The 17204-nt window shown below is 37.7% G+C and overlaps 1 protein-coding gene across 1 annotated transcript in view; it reads right to left on the bottom strand.

The window, feature by feature from the left end:
- Positions 1 to 16984, bottom strand: part of LOC126190804 (farnesyl pyrophosphate synthase-like) — a 47711-nt gene extending 30727 nt beyond the window's left edge. Inside the window, exons 1-3 of the mRNA XM_049931363.1 lie at positions 16638 to 16984; positions 15337 to 15508; positions 5844 to 5984 (exon numbers count right to left, since the gene is read on the bottom strand). Coding sequence (XP_049787320.1) covers positions 5844 to 5984; positions 15337 to 15508; positions 16638 to 16834 — 510 coding nt within the window. The 5' untranslated portion in view covers positions 16835 to 16984. The remainder of the gene's footprint in view (positions 1 to 5843; positions 5985 to 15336; positions 15509 to 16637) is intronic.
- Between the last annotated feature and the right edge of the window lie 220 nt (positions 16985 to 17204).

The raw sequence follows: 17204 nt of genomic DNA, 5'->3' as shown, positions 1-17204 counted from the left end.
GTTTGTGGTCTCAATTTGTGACACTAAGGTGACTGCGTGAAGTGCAACCAATGGTGGCGACAACAGCAGCTCTGATTGAGGCTTTTGTTGGTTTCCCTTGACAGCAGGGCGAATATTGGAGATGTCACCCTTAATCCTCTCCAAATAATTTCCTAACACAACAAATAAATGAACAACACTAAAACAGTACAATGCAGCTAGAACCTTAGGCCCGATAGAGCGGATGTGAGCTGTGAGCAAAGTAATTATTTCCTGTGCATTCTATCTTTTGTTTTAGTGTGCGCTACAGCAAATTTTGAGGCAAGAAATCAATATGTGAAATAATGAATTAGGTCATTTCCTTGCTCTATGAGCCCATCAACTTAACCAAAGTTTGAAGAAAAGTTATAGATCAAGAGGTTACATAGGCTCACTCCTATTTTAACAATTTTGCAGACAGCCATAAGAAAATTTAACTTTGATTTGCACAGAAAGCAAGAATGACTGTGTGGTTGTGATTAGAAAAACACTTTATTTTGATCTCCTGTTTCTCGTTTGGAGGAGAGCTTCTGTGAACAAGACAAGGAGTCCATGACATTCCACACATCCATGACAAAATTAGAAAACAAAACCTTCTTTGGTCTATGTGAATAACATTTTGAACATGTTACAAATAGTTTTCTGTTGCAAAGGCAGAGGTAAAATGGTAATGAAATCACACTACAGAAGGTGGACAAAGGGAATATGCAGAGGTCAAATGGTAATGAAATCACACTACAGAAGGTGAACGAAGGGAATACGCAGAGGTCAAATGGTAATAAAATCTTACTACAGAGGGGAATACGAGTTCGTTGGTTACCACAGAGTACCGTACTTAACAAGATTTCACAGAAAGTAGGTAAAAAGTTAAGGGCAAAAAAGATAAAGTCAGCATTCTTTATCCCACAAAATCTGTGCACCATCTGGCGGACTGGGGGCATACTCCAAAATGCCATGTGGCTGCTATGGACAGCATGAACTTTGCTTTCTGATGCTCAGATGTTATAGCTGTTGTGTGTTGCAGCTGGTGCCCTGGGCACCACAGAAAAATCGATTGCCACACTGAGTGTCTACTCATCGGAATTTCCAATCAAGGGGTGTCAATACAATTTTCAAATATAGGGAAGATATTATCAAGCACTTGAAGAATATGATCAGTGGGGAAAAACTGCATAATGAGAATACCACCATATAAGCCAGCAGCTTAGCACTGATTTTGGACAATGGTTTATTTCCTGGCTCTCATTTTTTCATAAAATTATGATTCATGCCGATATTTTATATATAAGCTACAGAAAAGGAACATTGACCCACTTACATACATAATCAGCCAACAACTTCTGAGCATAAAGTTACAAACATTAGGGATGGAATAATTGAAAATTCAACAGTATCATTAAAGAGTGAGAACTGAAGATGTGTGATCTACTGCAGGATGCAAAAGAAGTGTGGATGTTGTACGTTACAAAGCGAGAGAAAGATTTAAATTTACTGGACACCTAGTTGCAGAGAGAGGTTAGTAAGGCAGGCCTACTAGTATTTGCATACATAGAGTTGCAATTCACCTTTATTTTATTATGCAATGTAATATTTTATACTGTGTACACATTTTGGTGTTGTTATGAATAGATACTGCAAGGACATGAGTGAACGATATGTTTACATCATGGATTACCAAAAAAATGTGCATTACACCCAGTTTCTGTACTTTGTTAAGTGTTTTCTTGATGAGCAAAGTGCATCACCATCACTTTTGTTCATCACCCACCACTGCAGTCTCATTCATCACCACCTGTAGCAAAAATTATGTGTATCTATGAGAACATTACCTGTGTCCACAAGATATTATATTTTTATAACAATGATATAATTTACAAAAGATAAGGAAATTAGAGCAAAAAATTATACTTGACTATTTTGTTCGGTGTACTATAACATGTTATTAAAATCTCTTACTATTTTGTTTGCTGTACTATTGTATATTATTAGAATTTGCATCATGAATACTTGGATTCATACTGAAAAAGGGTTGTGTATGTGAGCTGGTTTCAAGAGCTTTAATTGTAATTGTGTCAGTATATTAACTGATATAAACTTGTGGGAAGATCTCACAAAATCAGTCAAAGGCGCAGAAACGGACAATCAATTTATTGGTAAATTCTGGGAAAAAAAATGCGTAGAATCAAAGGAGACTGAATTCAAAGTTCACATAAAAACTACTCTTAGATCCTGCTCCAGGACCTGGCATCACCATCGGGTCATATCAAAGGATGTTGAATGAATCGCATGCACACTGCTAGGTTTCTAACCAGCTGGGTCATTTAGTCCAAGAGTGTTAAATGATGCAACACATGAGAAAACAACTCAAGAGAGGTGCTAGGATGCACAGAGACAAGCAATTTTTCCAGCACTCTGCCAGAGAGTTAAAGGAAAATTGTAAAATTTATATATAAAGTAAATAAATTGGTTGGGCAATAATGGTGCAAAGTCCATCAACACAGGCAGTATATAGCGGCTTGCAGGGTATTTTGATGTAGATATAGATGTTAGCTCATGTTCTATATTCCTTATTCTTTGAATGGAAATTATTTATAGGTAATTTCCATTCGATTACATCATTGTGGCACACGCAAAATGATGCTAATTGCATTGCTATAGAAACAAATACAAAAACAATCTCAACATGGCTGTTGCGAAATCAGGTAATGCAATCTATGTTGCAGAAGGCGGGTTAAATCTGTGAATTCTTGAGCTGAAACTTTCATCTGATCTGTTCATTATCCTCTGACATTGTCTTTAAACGTGATTCATCTACATCTACATGACTACTCTGCAATTCACATTTAAGTGCTTGGCAAAGGGTTCATCGAACCACAATCATACTACCTCTCTACCATTCCACTCCCAAACAGCGCGTGGGAAAAACGAACACCTAAACCTTTCTGTTCGAGCTCTGATTTCTCTTATTTTATTTTGATGATAATTCCTACCTACATAGGTTGGGCTCAACAAAATATTTTTGCATTCAGAAGAGAAAGTTGGTGACTGAAATTTCGTAAATAGATCTCACCGCGACGAAAAACGTCTTTGCTTTAATGGCTTCCATCCCAACTCGCATATCATATCTACCACACTCTCTCCCCTATTACGTGATAATACAAAACGAGCTGCCCTTTTTTGCACCCTCTCGATGTCCTCTGTCAATCCCACCTGGTAAGGATCCCACACCGCACAGCAATATTCTAACAGAGGATGAACGAGTGTAGTGTAAGCTGTCTCTTTAGTGGACTTGTTGCATCTTCTAAGTGTCCTGCCAATGAAACGCAACCTTTGGCTCGCCTTCTCCACAATATTATCTATGTGGTCTTTCCAACTGAAGTTGTTCGTAATTTTAACACCCAGGTACTTAGTTGAATTGACAGCCTTGAGAATTGTACTATTTATCGAGTAATCGAACTCCAATGGATCTCTTTTGGAACTCATGTGGATCACCTCACACTTTTGGTTATTTAGCGTCAACTGCCACCTGCCACACCATACAGCAATCTTTTCTAAATCGCTTTGCAACTGATACTGGTCTTCGGATGACCTTACTAGACGGTAAATTACAGCATCATCTGCGAACAACCTAAGACAACTGCTCAGATTGTCACCCAGGTCATTTATATAGATCAGGAACACCAGAGGTCCCAGGACGCTTCCCTGGGGAACACCTGATATCACTTCAGTTTTACTAAGTGATTTGCCGTATATTACTACGAACTGCGACCTTCCTGACAGGAAATCACGAATCCAGTCGCACAACTGAGTCGATACCCCCATAGGCCCGCAGCTTGTTTAGAAGTCGCTTGTGAGGAACGGTGTCAAAAGCTTTCCGGAAATCTAGAAATATGGAATCAACTTGAGATCCCCTGTCGATAGTGGCCATTACTTCGTGCGAATAAAGAGCTAGCTGCGTTGCACAAGAACGATGTTTTCTGAAACCATACTGATTACGTATCAATAGATCGTTCCCTTCGAGGTGATTCATAATGTTTGAATACAGTATATGCTCCAAAACCCTACTGCAAACCAACGTCAATGATATAGCTCGGTAGTTCGATGGATTACTCCTAATACCCTTCTTAAACACTGGTGCGACCTGCGCAATTTTCCAATCTGTAGGTACAGATCTATTGGTGAGCGAGCGGTTGTATATGATTGCTAAGTAGGGAGCTATTGTATCAGCGTAATCTGAAAGGAACATAATCGGTATACAATCTGGACCTGAAGACTTGCCCGTATCAAGCGATTTCAATTGTTTCACAACCCCTAAGGTATCTACTTCTAAGAAACTCATGCTAGCAGCTGTTCGTGTTTCAAATTCTGGAATATTCCATTCGTCTTCCCTGGTGAAGGAATTTCGGAAAACTGCGTTCAATAACTCCGCTTTAGCGGCACAGCCGTCGGTAACAGTACCATCGGCACTGCGCAGCGAAGGTATTGACTGCGTCTTGTTGCTTGTGTACTTTACATACGACCAGAATTTCTTTGGATTTTCTACCAAATTTCGAGACAATGTTTCGTTGTGGAACCTATTAAAGGCATCTCGCGTTGAAGTCCGTGCGAAATTTCGTGCGTCTGTAAATTTTAGCCAATCTTCGGGATTTACGTTCTTCTGAACTTCGCATGCTTTTTCCGTTGCCTCTGCAACAGCGTTCGGACCTGTTTTGTGTACCACGGGGGATCACTTCCATCTCTTACCAATTTATGAGGTATGAATCTCTCAATTGTTGTTGCTACTATATCTTTGAATTTGAGCCACATCTCGTCTACATTTGCATAGTCAGATCGGAAGGAATGGAGATTTTCTCTTAGGAAGGCTTCTTGTGACACTTTATCGGCTTTTTTAAATAAAATTATTTTACGTTTGTTTCTGGTGGATTTGGAAGAAATGGTATTGAGCCTAGCTACAACGACCTTATGATCACTAATCCCTGTATCAGTCATGATGCTCTTTATCAGCTCTGGATTGTTTGTGGCTAAGAGGTCAAGTGTGTTTTCGCAACCATTTACAATTTCACCCGGCTCTGCACCAAAGGTCCGCAGTCGGTTCTTCAACGATGCTGCAGATGGTGAGCTCTGCCTTCATCTCGTAAGCAAGACCGACAGCCTTCACCAAATCAGATAGTTGCTGGAATCCAGAGAGAATTTCCTCAGATCCAAAGCAACACATGTCATTAGTGCTGACATGTGCCACCACCTGCAGCTGGCTGCACCCTGTTTGACAGACGCACCGGGGAGGCTTTCTGATCAGCCTCCGGGGACGTCTTTCGCTGCCTGCCACGCCTTTGAACGACCTCCCAATCAACCATAGGTGAGGGCTCAGCCCCACTGCGGGCAGCAACCGGGGCAACCACAGCAGCAAACCAATCTGGGGACAGATGGGACGAGGTTGACATCCCCGTGATACCCAAGTCCGGCACCACTGTGTGCCCATTGGCAACAGCCTCAAGTTGCGTGACCGAAGTCAGCTCCGCTTGCAGCTGTGAGCGAAGGGATGCCAACTCAGCCCTCATCTGAACACAGCAATCACAGTCCCTGTCCATTCTAATCGATATTGATTGATTGATTGAGAGGCCATGTCTAAATTAATTTCCAATGCACATTCAGTCTAAGCAAAGGAATATGGGGATTCTTGTCTGTAAATTAGGTATGATAATCTTATACAGATAACAGTAAACAACTACTTGCAGCTAATTTTAGTTTAGTTATGGTACAAGCATTAAATAATCCAGCAGACAGTGTGGTACTTCTAAAGAACTAACAAGAACAAAGATGCATACCATTTCAACACACCAGCCCATAATTTGTGCAAGACGAATATTCTCTTCAGTTCGTTGACTCTCTGGAGTAAGCATACGATAAGAATACACAAGAGCCAGTCCACGGTTTTTCTTCCCACCAGGAACATTGTATTGAAGAACCTGTAATTATATGACAAAAGAATTGTGCATGGAAAAATAAAATAGTGCAGTTGTGTATATGAAACTACTGCCTGCTGTACATAAAATTACAGTTAATTAATGCTACATAAAAATAAAACATTATGCATAAATTCGTGCCCATCACATATTCGGGAATCCTGCAGTTTATAGAATTAAAAACAGCATATGAAAAAAGACTAATGTGCAAGGCTATCTCAAGCACTAAGTATTTTGATGGCAAGTCTAAATATGTAATAATTATGGTATATTTACTAGTAATATTTCAGAGCAATTTATATACATCAGACTTCTCTTCCAGAAATCCACACCATGGAGTAAGGAATTCCACAGAAAATTTTAAAACTGAGAACAAAACACAGAAAAGATTAGTGTATACACTAGCTATATGCTGCTTTTATTCACAAGTGTTTGTTTATTTCCGAATAATACATTGATGAAAAGTATTTGGACAAACATAATGAGTAACACACATCATTAATATGAGGGATAAGCGATAAAGCTTTAATTGTCATCTCAAAAAAATAATGTTTCATAATTATTTTTAGTTAATTTGCAAGGAAATGTCTGCATTCCTTGGAAGCATTGAAATCCCTGTGTTACAATACAGTTACAGAAATCTTCATGTCTCTTATGTAAAACTTTCATTAACTTGAAAACTCCAGATAGGAATATCAACGAAGTAGGGAAAGATAGCTTGCTACTTACTGGAAAGAAGACACATTAAGCTGAAGACAGGCACAGTTAAAAGACACTTATACAAAGCTTACAGCTATAACCTTCATCAGCAAAAGAGATCCACACACCATTCATACGTACAAGCAAGCACACATGACCACCAACTCCAGCAGCTCAAGCCACAATGCCAATGGCATTCTGATCTGAGCTGCTGGAGTCGGCGTTCGTGTGTGTGTGTGTGTGTGTGTGTGTGTGTGTGTGTGTGTGTGTGTGTGTTCGCGCACGTGCGTTCACGTGTGCGAATGAATAGTGTCTGTTTCCCTTTTGTTGATAAAGGCTGTGGCCGAAAGCTATTTATTTTATTTATTTATTTACTGCGATAAGTATTCCACAGATCCATTTTTATGTGGTGACATGGAGGTGGAGTGAGTCAAAACATTTAATTCATTATTACATTTGTTTCCATCAGGACAATAAACAAATATTAAGAAAACAAATTGAAAATAATAATAAAGTAACACAATCAGTAAGCACTAATTACACTCACAAACAGAGGTAAAGATACAATTTTTAGATCTTGTCTAAACAATTTTTTGAGTTACAGACCACCAATTAGTCTAATTAAAGCAGCAAGATATATTGAATCAGGAATACACAACAATACATGGTAAATAATCTTGGCTCTCTCTGCTGTACAATTCTTCTAGAGAATAGAAACTTTTTTCAGGCAAGAACTCCTTTAACTTACTTATAAATAGATTAGATTCAATTTTCATTCCATAGGCACAAAAAATGAGATGATTCTCATGGGTGTGGAACATGTCGGAAAGTATAACATAAAAACATAAAACATTTGAATATAATACTCACTACCCTGACCATTTGTCAGGAGATTGTCGAAATAGGTGAATACAATGTGGTAAACTGGAACAGCTAATATTTACAGAATTAACATGCTGTCAAAATGAAACATTGTTATGCACTAGAGTCTTGACTGGTGTGACCAAGTGCTGTCAAAACTGAAATCTAATAGCCATTTTTACTTAAGCTGGCTTAACAGTCTCCATAGATTCATCTATAGAGTAGAAGGAGATGTCCACCAAAAAGTCTTTCAAACTCTGTTTAAACCACACTTTATCTGAAACCAAGTGCTTAATGGTTGCAGGCAATTCATTGAGAATATGTGTTCCTGAATATTGGACCCCTTTTTGGATCAAGGTAAGTGATTTTAGATCTTTATGTAGACTGTTCTTATTCCTAGTATTGAACCTATGTATTGAGCTATTGGTTGGAAATAAAAATATATTACTTGCAACAAATTTAATTAAGGAATAAATATACTGAGAAGCAGTGGTTAGAATACCAAGTTCCTTGAACAGGTTTCTACATGATGTTCTTGAATTTACGCAACAAATGATTCTTACCACATGCTTTTGCATCCTAAAAACTTTTACTCGGTTTGATGAGTTACCCCAGAATATCATCCCGTATGACATAATAGAACGAAAGTAAGCAAAGTACGCAAGTTTTGTTATATTCTCTACATCTGACATCATTCACACTGCAAATACAGACTTGTTTAGGCACTTAAACAATTCTGTGGTATGCCCTTCCCAACTGGATTTAATATCGAGTTGTAATGCCAGAAATTTAACACCGTCAACCTTTTCGATCTGCAAGTCTTCATATGTTACACACATGCTGGAAGGAAATCTCTTACAGGTTCCGAACTGCATATAGTGGATCTTCTCAAAGTTTAATGACAATGAACTAGCTTTAAATCATTTATTAATGTCAGTGAAAATTTGATTAGCAGCTAGTTCTAAATCTGTACTTGACTTGCTACTTATGGCAATGTTTGTATCATATGCAAACAAAATAAACTTAGCATCTGGAACAGATGAGATGTCATTAATGTACACAAGAAAAAGAAATGGACACAAGATGGAACCATAGGAACACCACATGTAATTAATTCCCTATCAGATGAAGATTGAATGCTTACTGCACACGTATTTTGCAACAACACCCTTTGTTTCCTGTTAGAGAGATAAGACTCAAACCATTTTGCAGCATTGCCGGTGACACCATAATATTCTAATTTTATGAGAATGCTGTGGTTCACACAGCCAAAGGCTTTTGACAAGTCACAGAAAATGACAGTAGCCTCTAATTTATTATCTAATGAATTACTTACATTCTCACTGTAAGTGTAAATAGCTTTCTCTATATCATAACCCTTAAGAAACCCAAACTGTGACTTGGACAATACATTATTTGCAGTCAGACACTTAACGAAACGCTTGAACACAACCTTTTCAAATATTTTTGAGAAAGCCAGCAAAAGTGAAACTGGTCGATAGTTTGATGATATCTCTTTGTCCCCCTTCTTGTAAAGAAGCTTCAGCATATTTGGACCAGTCTGGAAATGTTCTGCTGATAAGAGATTGATTACACAAATAACTTAAGATTGAACTCAACTCGCATGAGCACTCTTTAATTAACTTTGTTGATATGTTATCATATCCACTGGAAAACTTACATTTTAAAGATTTTATGATGGGTACTACTACTCTGGGAGATGTGTCATTTCCATTTAAGTTAAGTTATTTTTAAGGACTGGTCTCAGATACTCCACTGCTTTGTTCACTTAACCTGATACCCCAAGCTGCCAGCAACAGAAGTGAAGTACCTGTTCAAGAGTTTGCAACACTACATGCATTTGTAACCAATGTCTCATTTATTTTTGAGCTATCTGTTCCTCTTTCTTTTTGGCTCCACCTGCCTCTGTCTTCACTATATCCCATACAGTTTTCATTTTGTTGCCTGAGGTAAATATCTTTTTCTCATAATAACGCTGCTTTGATTTCTGGATTACTTGCTTCAATATTTTCCAGTATTCTTTGTAATGCTTTACAATTCTAACATCAGAGCTGTTCCTAGATAGTAGAAACAGTCTCCTTTTTGTCCCACATGATATCTTTATTCCTTGTGTATTCCACGGTTTACTTTTTGACGTCTGTGTGATTTAAGTTACCTTTAGGGGAAAACAATTTTCGAAAGAGGAGTTAACTTTATTAATGAATGCTTTGTATTTTCCATTTGAGTCAGAAGTACTGTAAACATCTATATCCAGTTCATGTCTTTGAACAATTTCATGAATTTCTCAATTTTTGACTTATTTTTTACCCTCCTGTACTCCGATTTAATAGATTTTTTATCCTGACAAGTTTACACATTTAACACAAGATGCTGCATGTCACAATCAGATAGTCCATTTACTATTGGTTTTGTGATATGACATTTCCCCCTAGATTTGTCTACAAAAATCTTATCAATAGCAGTCTCAGAACATTTATGTAACCTAGTTACAAAGTTCACAGTAGGAACTAAATTAAATGATAGTGTTAAGACTGCAATAATTGTTTACTGACAGAGCTTTTCAATAAATCCACATTAAAATCACGAGCAATAGTACCTTATTACCTCATAGACACTTAATATTACTTGGAAGTGCATTGAAGATTTTGTGGTCATGTATTTTATGCGTGTTTGCACCAGGGACAAATTTTTCAGGTCACAGTGTATGTCATATTTCCTTCTTGTGTTATGACGATGGTATGTTTCATTCGTTTCATACTGAGAAGGATTGTGAAGCATGAATGTCATGATTGAAAAGAGGTATTGTGAAGTAGTGGTTAGTTTTCATATTTGTTTAAGAAGGTTGCGAGATGAGGTTCTTGATGGCACTCCGCACAAAACTCAGCCAACCTTTTTCTGACTTGTAAAGGCTTTTTGACAGTGGTGAATTGCCCCTGAAGATTATTCCATAACACATAAGTGAATGGAAGTAGCCAAAGCATGCAAATTTTGAGATACTGATGTCTCCAATTTTGGCGATTATCCGGATGGCAAATCTTGCTGAACTAAGTCTTTTCAGGGTCTGGTGGATGTGTTTTCCCAGTTAAGCTGGTTATATGTATGCCCAAGAATTTCAAACAATCTACCCTGTGTGGCTGCTGGCTCTTGTGTGCAATGTTTACCTCCTGTGGGCTTTTGTGACCAGAATGGAAATGAACGTAATTGAGTCTGCTGATCTTTATTGATATAGAATTTATTGTGGACCAATTCAGAAAGTCCTCAAGTAATTGTTTGCATTTAATTCTAGGTCAGGGGATGTCTTGCCGTCTATCACAATATTTGTGTCATCTGCAGACATTGTAAAGTTGCTTGCTTTGTTGGAGGACGAAGGTAGATCATTGATATGTATGAGCAGTCTGACTCTACCCCTCCTACCTACGTATTGTTACAATCTAATACTATTTTCTAATGTCTGCCCTGTAGATACAATTTGAGGCAGTTGCCCATTTGTTCTCAGAGTCCATAGTGGGATGCTTTCTCTATAAGCATTGTATGATTGACACAGTTGAAGGCCTTAGACAGATCACAAAATATGCCCACAGGCAATGTCTTCTTTTCAAGGCATTCCAAAATGTTGTTGATAAATGAAAATATAGCTTTGGTTGTGCAGATACCTTCTCTGAAAATGTATATATTAATTTTTCAATTACTTCAGAAAATTTAGTCAAAAGAGAGACAGCATGATGGTTTGTACGTCTGAGGTATCAGCTTTTTTGTAGAGGAGCTTCACAATAGCGTACTTCATCCTGTCTGGGAAGATACTTTGTTTCGGAGAGGCATTGAATATAGTTTCAGAGAGGCGTTGAATATATGAACTAGGACTTTACAGAACTGATTGCAGCAGACTTTTAGTAGCTTGCTGGAGATGTTCTCGACACCAGTTGAAATTTTGCTTTTTAAAGAAATACAGTACTTCCTGTACTGTTATAGGGGCTATACCTATCTACTCTATTGAAATTTGGGAATGGCCTTTCAGTATTTTTTAACGCCTCTTCTAAGGAGCCATTGTGTCCTGTTTTCTCAGCAATACAAAAAGTTCTCATTAATAGTTTTTGCCACAGTCTCTTGATATTGTTCTTGTCTAGGTTCGTTACTGAGAACAATGTTTTGGGTCCTACTGAGGCAATCCTTATCACTTCCCATACTGTTTTGACTTTGTTAGTAGTTTTATTGATTTTGGAACACTGATAAACTTTTTGACTTCTGAATAACTTTATTTAGTATCTTACAGTATTTTATAGAGATTTAGCTGGTTGTGATTATCTGAATTTTTTGTGGCAATGTACAGCTCTTGTTGCTTTTGCATGAAATCTTAATACCAGTGGGTATCAAGGGCTTTTGGTATGTTTAGCAGTTTGGGTTTTATATATTTTTTGAGAGGGTACTATTAAATATCAATGCCACTTCATTACTGAAAAGACTGTACTCGGAATTGGTATTTTTAAAATTATACAGAGGTCTACAGTCTGTGGCTAGGAGATGTGATTTAGAAGTCTGAATAGTTTCACTATTAATTGTCCAATCTGTTTTCCAATTGGGGCCACTATCATTCTCATAGATACTTGCACTATTTATATTGAATCTTTATTCATCATGGTCAGAGAAACCATTCAGGATTTGACAGGTAGTTGCATCACCTATTTTGGTCTGGTCCATAAATATATTATCAATCAGTGTGCTTGTGCATGAAGTTATTCTATCAGGGAAGCTAACTACAGAAGCAAGATTATATGTGGACATCAGATTTTCTAGGTCTGATCGGTCTCTGGAATTTGTTAGAAAGTTTACATTTAAGTCCCCAAGCACTATCACATCTTTTCTGTGCTTGAATATGTATATTGGGAGGGCATCTAACTTCTTCAACATTGTTCCCTGAAGGTAATCTGTACACTGTTACTACTAATATATGGGAGTTATTCAAAGACAATTCTATGGCACACATCTCCAAATGTTGTTCTGAACAATAATTACTCCACCTGGGATGCGGTTTTTTAACATAAATGGCAACACCATCTCTTTCTTTAAAATTTTTACAAAATGACATTGTTAAGCAATAATTATTTAGCTCAAGTTTTTCTATACTAGAGTTAATATGGTGCTCACTAAAGCACAGAACATGGGTATAATCTGTACCTCGTGGCTCATGGATATTGATTATAAGTCCATTGATCTTACTGCAGAGAACTCTAATGTTTTGGTGATAAATTGCCAGTTTTTGTTTAGCAGCAGCGGTTACATCGTTTTCTCTAAAAAAGAAGTTTCAGTAGAAGGCCTGTGCACGGTATTTTCCACTACCTATTCCTCCACTTTGGTCTGTTTCTACACACTGATAAGACTGGGAAGAAGCACTTTTACCTTGTTTTTTTACCAGCCAGGTGTCCAAAATACCCAGTCCTACAATTTTCTTATGTAGTGGTACACTCCTCGTTCAAATCTGATAGTCCTGTGTTCACTCTGTTCCTTGCATTTGCACTTACATCACAAAATGATTGTCACTACATGATTTTTCCCACACCAGTTGAAGTGAAGTTCATGAGTGGTATAAAGTTCTCTACCAAATTTCTGAGCTTCAGTTCTATGAATATTTGCAAAACAGCTGCATATTTCTGCTTAAGACCTATTTTTAGCTATTACTGCTTGTTTACACACGAGAATTGTATTAAGTCATGCCTGTGTGGAAGAACAACTAAACTGCCGTTAGAATGTTTCAGGTTATTTAGAGCTGTTCTCAACACATTTGCAGCATACAAACCTTCATTGTGTGCAATGTCAATTGACACACCACAGATCACAATGTAGGCTACTCTTCCCTGGTTATTTTTTGAGAAGTTCCTGTTACTGTTAAAGTACTTGGTCAATGGGATCACCTGGTTTGATATAATCTAGGGCACTTACCTCTTTGTTAACATTTTTTTTATTTCTCAGCCTATCAGCTAGCACTCTGTTCGCCTTGATTGATCTGTACATAATTTCTTGCAGGGAAAAGTTAAAGAGTGAAGGAAAATATGAAGAATTTAAGAAGACGTATCAGGAAGAAGCTCGAAAAACCCAGCAGAAGCAGAAACAAAAGTTTCTACAGTTGAGTCAACTTAAGCAAGGACTGTTATTAGAAGAAAGAAGAGCTAAAAATTGGGAAAGTGTTAGAAAACATAGGCAACATAAGCATGGTACTGTGAACTATACCTGAAAATGTGAAGGTAGTTTAAATCTGGTCAGACGGACCTGCCTCACAATTTAAAAACAAATATATTACTGCTACTGTACCTCAATTTCAATCATTTCATAATGTGGAAATCTATTGTAACTTACTTGCTACATCCCATGGTAAAGGAGCTCCGTAGATAGAATTGGTGCAGCTGCAGAATGGTTAGTGTGGAATGCAGTAAAAAAAAACAAAAATTCATAGTAGGTGATGCATCAACTTTCACTCAGGTAGCTGCAAGTATCACAACTACGCAGGTTTTTCATTTGTCTATTGATGAAATTCGATGAATCAATGTGAAACTTCAGCTGGCTCAAATATTTTCTTCTGCACCATCAGTACCAAACATAAAAAGCGTTCACTGCTTTCAGTACAAGAAAGGGGTACTACAAACAAATCTGCTGTCTCCAAAGAATTTTGCTGCTGCAGATCATTATACTGAAGAAACTACAGAAAGTGTGAATATTGGAGACTGGTACAAAGTAGAATATGACAGTAAATTCACTGCTGGAAAGGTTCATCCAGTATCTCGAAATTCTTACTTAAGCAGCGCAACTGAGTGTGCTAGTCACTATTAGAAATGACCTGAAAAATGTGATGAAGTTATAAAGAAAATTATAGCAAGACGATATTTTCAGTTCTCTGACTTTTAATTGAATCTGCAATTCATTTTCCCATATGTCATGCTCTTATAAATTTTCATAGTGTTCAAAAAGTGAAATGTTATGGTTAAGTTATTATTATTTGGCACATAATGTCATATTTTCATTTCTGTGCTGGCATGAAAAAAGTTTTTCCAACAAGAAGTAGCAAGTAACAAGAGTCACGTAACATTGAGTCGTGCACCTTTTTCAATATATTACAATATTTCACATGGTATAAATATTTTTAGAAATCTTTAACTCTGTCATTTGAATGCCTACCTAATATGCATTTTCTGTGATAAAAACCAGATTCATACTCCTAATAGCTTGAGGACACTTTTGACCTAAAATGCACATCAAGAATAGGCTGTCCCAATTTTGTAACAAGAGTCACAACATAAATTACATTCTTGTTCTTTAATTTTTATGTTCGTCCCTGCTTGAATAACACTTCAAGTTCTTTGCCTGAATAACGATTTATGATGATGATTTACAAAAGAAAATATGGGTTTATAGATTGATAACAAGTCAACATAAAAAACACTGATTTCGAAATGTAACATGAGTCACCATGGAATCTCCCAGCAGTATCGGAATGATGAATGTACAGTAAATCAGGCTGTTGGCTTTGTCTACTACATTGGTTCAGTCAATTAAAAAATTACAGCAGCACTCAAGACCTCTCGGTGTCGTGGTAACTAACAGCAGTTTGTGCCCTGTACAATCAGCATACTTACAAAACAACAGGACATGACTAGGAGAAAGATATTTGCTTAACTCCGAGGCACTTCTACAGGATCTGAGTATAGGTCTTCTCTAAAACTCAGCATATAGTTTTATGTTACGAAGTTTGAGAAATAACAAGATTTTGAAGTTAAAATGATTGTACCTTGGCAAACCATTTTGTAACTTCCGGAACATCTAAGTGTCTTCCAGCATCCGTCAAATCCCGGACAACATCTGGGAAGAGGGCCATGAACTCCCTGCTTTCATCTTTGGTAACAGCAGTTGCACAAGCTGCAAGTGGGACTGCAGTTGAAGAGTGTGCAGTGGATAGTCCTCTGAAATTAAGCATTAAAGATGGAGTGAGCGAAACTGGATTCTCTGTGTTAATTTGGGTAAAGTTCTGTAACACACATTAACAAATTTAATTTACAGTTATAATTTGGAGGCAAGCCACTACATGAATGATGTGATCAAAGAACACTAAATCACACAATATTATAAACCTAAGAAAACTACTGTTCTTTCATAGAGTGAACACCAGACTGTTGGTAGAAAACATATGTAATAAGGCTCTCAGCTATGTCGGTATCTATATGTTCTGCAAAGTGTTGACTGCAGAATTATTTTGTTTCGTCGTACTTTCCCATTGATTTGTACAGTGTCACAATATAACATCTATGAGTTGGTTTCTTGAAATCGAAACCGATTTTGAATCAGAGCAAGTGAACATCGCATTTGGTCTTTTCGAACACACATTGCGGGTTGGATTGTAAATTTAGGCATCATACTCGGTGGCTTTGGTCACCTTAATAACTAAGGGTTTCAGTTTATCACTAGGTTTTCTTACTGTGCAGTCGAATGCGCAATGTTTCACCATTAATGCATCCGCAAAGCAATGCGTACCGTAACGTGTGGGAATGGGGAGACTTTTATTCATATTATAGAGAAAAAAAGTGTAAGCACACACTGACCAAAGTGCTTAACATTATCTCCACATCACCGTCGCTGCGTTCTTGTGCCTGAATATCGACGCAGTTTAAATACACCTTTTATTTCACTAACGCCGACTAAAGGAATATGACATATTCCCGTAACGTCGCTCCCTTGCGTGGTGGGGCTACACACACGACAGAATTTTTGTTAATTCACTGTAATGACTTCGGCAAGTGAAATTTGTGTTTTGGTGGCTGCTGATTTTTCATGATACGATGCAGCTTCAACATTGCCAGCTTCTCTTTGCAGTTAAACAAATTACTGCATAAAAAGTAGATACCGGCAATGCAAAAAATATGAAGAATTTTAAATCTTTAAAACGGATAAAAATGAAAGTCCTGTGTGTTCAAGTGCCGTCTGCTGTGTGTTCCAAGTGCCGTCATTATATAGTGAATGAAATTTGAAACACTGTGTCGTTGGCTCCTTTCAATAATTGTAAATCATCCTTCATACACTTTCTGAATTACGTACCTTGGATGTCTTCTCATAATCTCCGTTTTACGGCGAAAGCCATTTTGCTGTCTTGCACCGTAGGCATAACCACTACTGTCTTTTGCTGTAAGTCCATCATCACTTCTGAAAGCGCAAGACTGTCTAAATCCTCGTCCAATTTCTGGGCTTTGTTGTTTAAGCAAGGCTGCACAGCTTCTTCGCAGTGTACCAAGCATATTGGCCTAACAAATTTCACACACTATTTGAGTGCATTTAAATGACCATATACAAAGACACGGACTGTTTTAACACAACGAGTATTGCTGCTTTAGCATCCAATGCAACAAATGTCTCCGCCTCGACTGAAGGGACGCTTAGCTCTGTCGCACATTTGTTTACAAGATGAACCCGCTGGTTGGGTGGAGACCGGCTGCTCAACCAATGGGCGTGTACGAACGTCACAGACGTGACCAGCCACTCCTGTGTATCAGGGCGGCCTTTCAAATCGATCAAAGCAACGTCACATATGAAAGCAACAACTACGTTGACGATTGAAACAGTTACTGTACAGCTCTCTTCGAGACAATGCTAAGATAGATTTGTTGT

This window comes from Schistocerca cancellata, chromosome 6 (assembly GCF_023864275.1).
Source record: "Schistocerca cancellata isolate TAMUIC-IGC-003103 chromosome 6, iqSchCanc2.1, whole genome shotgun sequence".
NCBI lineage: Eukaryota > Metazoa > Arthropoda > Insecta > Orthoptera > Acrididae > Schistocerca > Schistocerca cancellata.
This window is presented reverse-complemented; position numbering and strand designations above follow the sequence as displayed.